At 37.0% G+C, this 7,628-nt stretch overlaps 3 protein-coding genes across 3 annotated transcripts; 2 read left to right on the forward strand and 1 right to left on the reverse strand.

The window, feature by feature from the left end:
- Positions 1-474: 474 nt before the first annotated feature.
- Positions 475-798, forward strand: BESB_032430 (uncharacterized protein; the record flags this gene model as incomplete). The annotated part of the gene is made up of 1 exon (XM_029361835.1): positions 475-798. One exon carries the CDS (start codon positions 475-477, stop codon positions 796-798), a length of 324 nt encoding a protein of 107 aa, XP_029214672.1.
- Positions 799-1,753: 955 nt separating this feature from the next.
- On the reverse strand, positions 1,754-2,310 carry BESB_032440 (uncharacterized protein; the record flags this gene model as incomplete). Its single annotated transcript, XM_029361836.1, has 2 exons — positions 1,754-1,830; positions 2,007-2,310. The coding sequence occupies 2 exons, from the start codon at positions 2,308-2,310 to the stop codon at positions 1,754-1,756; spliced, it is 381 nt and encodes a 126-aa protein (XP_029214673.1).
- A 1,399-nt stretch (positions 2,311-3,709) lies between these two features.
- BESB_032450 (cytochrome b) lies at positions 3,710-6,418 on the forward strand (the record flags this gene model as incomplete). Its single annotated transcript, XM_029361837.1, has 3 exons — positions 3,710-3,779; positions 3,961-4,872; positions 5,670-6,418. The coding sequence occupies 3 exons, from the start codon at positions 3,710-3,712 to the stop codon at positions 6,416-6,418; spliced, it is 1,731 nt and encodes a 576-aa protein (XP_029214674.1).
- Between the last annotated feature and the right edge of the window lie 1,210 nt (positions 6,419-7,628).

The following is a 7,628-nucleotide window of genomic DNA, read 5'->3' on the forward strand; positions in this document are numbered from 1 at the left end:
CCCTGGGTATCCAATCCAGTGCTCTGCCTTGGGCATTGAAACTAACCCACAGTTCAACCCTGTATTATAAAATCCAGTAGACTCATGTCCTTGTCGTTTATATAAATCTATTAATGCTTGTCAAGTTCCTTGTATCTAGTTAGCTCACTGCGTACTTAGGATCAGACCAAAAGAGTTCACTAATGGTACTAGAAAATAGGAGATCGCGTTAGTTCTTGGGAAAACGACTTCCGAACCACCAATATATATTGGTACAAAGAAGTTACCATATCCTCCGTACAAAGCAGGCATTAAGAACATAAAGATCATAGCTAGGCCATGTATCGTTATTATCACATTATAAGTAGCTATCGTCTCTGTACAAATGATCCGCGATCCAGAACTGTATAACTCAAATCGAATAAACAAAGACATTATAGTTCCTAGAATACTGAAGATGACTCCGGTTATGAGATACAGACAACCAAGTTCTTTATGATTGCAGTACACCACCACCCCACTGGACTGCTTAAGACAGCTAAAAGTGTTGGATTTCAATATCCTACTACATTAAGATTATTCCACATCGGTTATGTTCTAGGCGTAATATATGGATTCTTGTTCTCACTCATCTTAACAGCGAGAGAAAACTACTACTCAGATGCTAGTCTAATCAGTAGCATCGTACTTGGAGTTATCATCTCTGAGACAGGATTATTTATCAGCTTTTTCTGGGGAGTATATACTACGAGTTGGACTACTGGTTTAGATCTTGAAGGTCTTTGTTTACGGATCCAAGTTCTCTTGTGCTTTTCATGACCATCATGTTAAGTGCATTAGCAGAGCATAGTTAAGATGATAACTATTGTGGATATAGAACCAATTGAACACCATGTATTAATATAACAAAGATAATCAGGGTAATCTGGTATCCTTCTTGGCATAACGTTGTGTAGTTATATGAAGCGTACATTCCTTAATATCTGGAACAATAGATTATGGTTAGGTAGTGGAACAAGGAGAGCGTCTGTTGTACATCAACACTAGATACTGCTAATACCACTGTAAGAGGTATAGTATATAATCCCTGCCCGGTGCAGTAAAATGTAAACGGCGGCTGTATTATGACGGTCCAAAGGTAGGTAAATCCTTGTCGGGTAATTATCGTCGTGCGTGAAAGTTGGTCCGACTCTTCACATGTCGTTTATCTAAACTTTCTTAAATAGAATTATCTTGAATATGAGGATCCAGATGGCCCGACGGTTAGACCCTGAGCACCTTTACATCCCTTAAATCATATACAGATCAAATCTTCCTTGAGCGACTCGACAGGCACTAGAGATAGCGTGAAAGCTCTTTTGATTTCCATGAACGGAGTTACATATTAGATTCTCTTCGCTCCCATGGTATTTAGTAAGTTAACATTGAAACGTATCCAGTGTAAAAGTTTGAACGTAATCCAGCTTTACCTTCTATGTTGTTATGTTAACCAAATAAGTTTCATCGTTGTTGATATTTCATTGACATGTTGATAACATAAATACTAACAAACCACCGGTTTTGGATGGATTACTTTTAACACCGCATAATATGCTAAAAAGTACCATTCAGGTACGATATGAAGCGGAGTTACAAACCGGTTCACTGGTATGGAGTTATCTGGGTGCGATAATTCAATCAAACCAAAAGCCGTTTGTAAGAAAATTAAACCAATTAGATAATATGGTAGATAGGGAACAAACTGTCTCCAGACGTTCTTAACCCAGCTCACGTATTACATCTGACGGTGAACTAGCGTTCCTAACTGAATCTTGTTCAATAACAAGGGAGTAATGAGCCGACATGGAGGTGCTGATACAATCCGAGATTAGAACTCCCAATATTATCTGACCTGTTATCCCCGGCGTACCTTACGACCGTTATATGATTTAGAGATAGAATGTAATGTGGATTAATATCCACATGGTTTCTACAAAGTGTAGATATAAAAATAGTGAATGGTTCTGTAAAGATCTTGCATAACATACCTTTAGATTTGCTTAGCATTATAGAGCTTGTAGGCATGTAAGTAACTAAAGAACTATAGATACTTTGAGTGAAGAATACAAGGATAGCTCCAACAATAACATGGCTAAAATGTATACCAGTTAAGATGAAAAGTCCATTACCAAATGCATTATCATTAATATAAAGAGATAGTCCTAAGTATTCCGTACAGACTAACATTAAGAAGCGACTACCAAAGTGAATGTCATGATATTCGTACAGCTTGTATACAAATGTTGGTTTTTCAAATATACGCTGGATACCACTATACTTAATGCAGAGCATAGTTAAGATGATAACTATTGTGGATATAGAACCAATTGAACACCAATGTATTAATATAACAAAGATAATCAGGGTAATCTGGTATCCTTCTTGCATAACGTTGAAACCAAGTATATGCATAGGGATGAAAATTAATAAGATACTACCTAAGAAGACTACAAACCAGATGCTTAAATATGGAGAAGCACCGGTATTTACATGGAATAGATTTACAGTTCTCCGAACATATCTCTGCTATAGAAGATAAAGCACATATAGTAGCTAGTACTAGCACCAAGAGATAATACGAAATGGAAATGAGCTACAATAATAGTATGTATCATGTAGGGCAATATCCATACCAGCGTTACCCATAACTACACTGTAGTACCACCTAGAGTAAACAATAGGATAAAACTAAGAGCAGCCCATAAGATCTACAGTTCTTGTAGTTGTATGCTAGCCATATAGGTACCTAACCAGTTGAAAATCTTAGTACCGGTAGGAATTGCAATCATAATAGTCATAGCAGAGAAATAAGCTCTGGTATCTACCTCTAGACCGACTGTCATCAATATGATGTGCCCATACTAAGGAACCTAGAATAGAAATACAACCCATAGCTAAGATCATAGATTGTCCACGAAGACAGATCTAGCAGCATACATAGATAATGTCTGCGAGACTACACCAAAAGCAGGTAAAATTAGAATGTATACCTCTGGATGTCCGAAGAACCAGAATAGATGTTGATAAAGTACACTATCACCAGAATACATAGAATCATAAAATTCAGTGTTTACGTGTAGATCAAGAAGGATCATAACTAATTCCACCAGTAAGAATAGGTAGAGTGAAAGACTAACATAAGGGCAGTAAATATGATAGCCCAGATATATAGAATATAGTTCTTAGCACCAGCATTAGAACCCATGAAGACGCAAGTACCAAGGAAGTTAATAGAACTTAAAATACTACTAATTCCTAGTACTGCAAGACCTCCGATAATCCAATCAGTTGCCTCTGGATTTAACACCATCAAGCTAGTACTTAGTGGAGGATACATTGTCCAACCAAGACCACTACCAAACTCGGAACAAATACTTTGAGTTAACAACACAGAACCTAATGGTACTAGAAAATAGGAGATCGCGTTAGTTCTTGGGAAAACGACTTCCGAACCACCAATATATATTGGTACAAAGAAGTTACCATATCCTCCGTACAAAGCAGGCATTAAGAACATAAAGATCATAGCTAGGCCATGTATCGTTATTATCACATTATAAGTAGCTATCGTCTCTGTACAAATGATCCGCGATCCAGAACTGTATAACTCAAATCGAATAAACAAAGACATTATAGTTCCTAGAATACTGAAGATGACTCCGGTTATGAGATACAGACAACCAAGTTCTTTATGATTGCAGTACACCACCACCCCACTGGACTGCTTAAGACAGCTAAAAGTGTTGGATTTCAATATCACGGTAATCATGTTTGCTTGGAAGCTGTAGTCATTATAACTATTGATTTAGTATAAGCATAGAACCAATCCGGTAGTAAGATATACGATAGTAGCTAATCTACCATATAAGATATAAGTCGCTTGTGGAATAGCACTACCAATAATAATCAAGAAGATCATACTGTATACCCAAATAATTACAGGTATCACTTTAGCGTTCCGATATACTTCTGAAGCATCTTGTGCATTTGCTAGTGTTCAACATCTAGTTAGAGAGGTAGCAGCAGGATGGGAATTTAGGATGTTGCATGCAACAACTGCTTCTTTCGTCTTCTTGTGTATCTTAATACACATGTCTCGAGGTATGTATAACTCCAGCTATAGTTATTTAACTACTGCTTGGATGTCTGGTTTAGTTTTATATCTACTTACTATAGCCACTGCTTTCCTCGGTTATGTACTACCATGGGGACAGATGAGTTTCTGGGGTGCTACAGTCATTACTAATCTCCTTTCTCCAATACCATATTTAGTACCTTGGTTACTCGGTGGATACTATGTATCTGATGTAACATTAAAACGATTCTTTGTATTGCACTTTATATTACCTTTTGTAGGTTGCATTCTAATTGTATTACACATCTTCTATTTACATTTAAATGGTTCTAGTAACCCTGCAGGTATTGATTCCGCACTTAAAGTAGCCTTCTATCCTCATATGTTAATGACCGATGCTAAATGTCTATCCTATCTAATTGGTTTAATTTTCTTACAAACGGCTTTTGGTTTGATTGAATTATCGCACCCAGATAACTCCATACCAGTGAACCGGTTTGTAACTCCGCTTCATATCGTACCTGAATGGTACTTTTTAGCATATTATGCGGTGTTAAAAGTAATCCCATCCAAAACCGGTGGTTTGTTAGTATTTATGTCCTCTCTCATTAACTTAGCTCTTTTATCTGAAATTCGAGCTTTGAATACTCGAATGTTGATACGACAACATTTTATGACTCGAAATGTAGTCAGTGGATGGGTAATTATTTGGGTATACAGTATGATCTTCTTGATTATTATTGGTAGTGCTATTCCACAAGCGACTTATATCTTATATGGTAGATTAGCTACTATCGTATATCTTACTACCGGATTGGTTCTATGCTTATACTAAATCAATAGTTATAATGACTACAGCTTCCAAGCAAACATGATTACCGTGATATTGAAATCCAACACTTTTAGCTGTCTTAAGCAGTCCAGTGGGGTGGTGGTGTACTGCAATCATAAAGAACTTGGTTGTCTGTATCTCATAACCGGAGTCATCTTCAGTATTCTAGGAACTATAATGTCTTTGTTTATTCGATTTGAGTGAACACATAAGATCATCGAATTTAACGGTATGCTCCTGAAAGTAACGGTACAAGCTGTAAACAAAGGACTCCTTAACTTAAACTGAGGAGTCAAGTAGGTACAAACCGTACAAGGATTAATTATGTCCATCTGTGCATCTAAGTTGAGACTATCGGTTATATATTTTAGACGCTAACTTCCCGGCTAAACTTTGACTTATTAAACCAGCCTGGGATCATAAAAGTACTATGTATGGTAAGATTGAGCGTGAACATTGGATGTCACCATGGTTATAGTTACGGTACATATATAAAATCTACAGTACGATTTGAGATTTGTTACGTGACGAGCGGTGTGTTTAAGACTAGTTTACATGCGCTCATTTTAATATGTAGTTATTTAACGAAGTTCTATTGTGCTAGCATGGTTTCGAGAACACACCAAATTTCCATGAGTCTATTCCGGGCACACCTCGTCTTTTATCGGTGTGCTCTCAATCTAAATTCATCTTATAACTTTGGTTTCTTAGTTGCAATTACCTTTGTACTCCAAATAATTACAGGTATCACTTTAGCGTTCCGATATACTTCTGAAGCATCTTGTGCATTTGCTAGTGTTCAACATCTAGTTAGAGAGGTAGCAGCAGGATGGGAATTTAGGATGTTGCATGCAACAACTGCTTCTTTCGTCTTCTTGTGTATCTTAATACACATGTCTCGAGGTATGTATAACTCCAGCTATAGTTATTTAACTACTGCTTGGATGTCTGGTTTAGTTTTATATCTACTTACTATAGCCACTGCTTTCCTCGGTTATGTACTACCATGGGGACAGATGAGTTTCTGGGGTGCTACAGTCATTACTAATCTCCTTTCTCCAATACCATATTTAGTACCTTGGTTACTCGGTGGATACTATGTATCTGATGTAACATTAAAACGATTCTTTGTATTGCACTTTATATTACCTTTTGTAGGTTGCATTCTAATTGTATTACACATCTTCTATTTACATTTAAATGGTTCTAGTAACCCTGCAGGTATTGATTCCGCACTTAAAGTAGCCTTCTATCCTCATATGTTAATGACCGATGCTAAATGTCTATCCTATCTAATTGGTTTAATTTTCTTACAAACGGCTTTTGGTTTGATTGAATTATCGCACCCAGATAACTCCATACCAGTGAACCGGTTTGTAACTCCGCTTCATATCGTACCTGAATGGTACTTTTTAGCATATTATGCGGTGTTAAAAGTAATCCCATCCAAAACCGGTGGTTTGTTAGTATTTATGTTATCAACATGTCAATGAAATATCAACAACGATGAAACTTATTTGGTTAACATAACAACATAGAAGGTAAAGCTGGATTACGTTCAAACTTTACACTGGATACGTTTCAATGTTAACTTACTAAATACCATGGGAGCGAAGAGAATCTAATATGTAACTCCGTTCATGGAAATCAAAAGAGCTTTCACGCTATCTCTAGTGCCTGTCGAGTCGCTCAAGGAAGATTTGATCCTGTATATGATTTAAGGGATGTAAAGGTGCTCAGGGTCTAACCGTCGGGCCATCTGGATCCTCATATTCAAAGATAATTCTATTTAAGAAAGTTTTAGATAAACGACATGTGAAGAGTCGGACCAACTTTCACGCACGACGAATAATTACCCGACAAGGATTTACCTACCTTTGGACCGTCATAATACAGCCGCCGTTTACATTTTACTGCACCGGGCAGGGATTATATACTATACCTCTACAGTGTATTAGCAGTATCTAGTGTTGATGTACAACAGACGCTCTCCTTGTTCCACTACCTAACCATAATCTATTGTTCCAGATATTAAGGAATGTACGCTTCATATAACTACACAACGTTATGCCAAGAAGGATACCAGATTACCCTGATTATCTTTGTTATATTAATACATGGTGTTCAATTGGTTCTATATCCACAATAGTTATCATCTTAACTATGCTCTGCTAATGCACTTAACATGATGGTCATGAAAAGCACAAGAGAAACTTGGATCGGTAAACAAAGACCTTCAAGATCTAAACCAGTAGTCCAACTCGTAGTAATATACTCCCCAGAAAAAGCTGATAAATAATCCTGTCTCAGAGATGATAACTCCAAGTACGATGCTACTGATTAGACTAGCATCTGAGTAGTAGTTTTCTCTCGCTGTTAAGATGAGTGAGAACAAGAATCCATATATTACGCTAGAACATAACCGATGTGGAATAATCTTAATGTAGTAGGATATTGAAATCCAACACTTTTAGCTGTCTTAAGCAGTCCAGTGGGGTGGTGGTGTACTGCAATCATAAAGAACTTGGTTGTCTGTATCTCATAACCGGAGTCATCTTCAGTATTCTAGGAACTATAATGTCTTTGTTTATTCGATTTGAGTGAACACATAAGATCATCGAATTTAACGGTATGCTCCTGAAAGTAACGGTACAAGCTGTAAACAAAGGACTCCTTAACTTAAACTGAGGAGTCAAGTAGGTA

This window comes from Besnoitia besnoiti (genome assembly GCF_002563875.1).
Source record: "Besnoitia besnoiti strain Bb-Ger1 chromosome Unknown contig00176, whole genome shotgun sequence".
Lineage (NCBI taxonomy): Eukaryota > Apicomplexa > Conoidasida > Eucoccidiorida > Sarcocystidae > Besnoitia > Besnoitia besnoiti.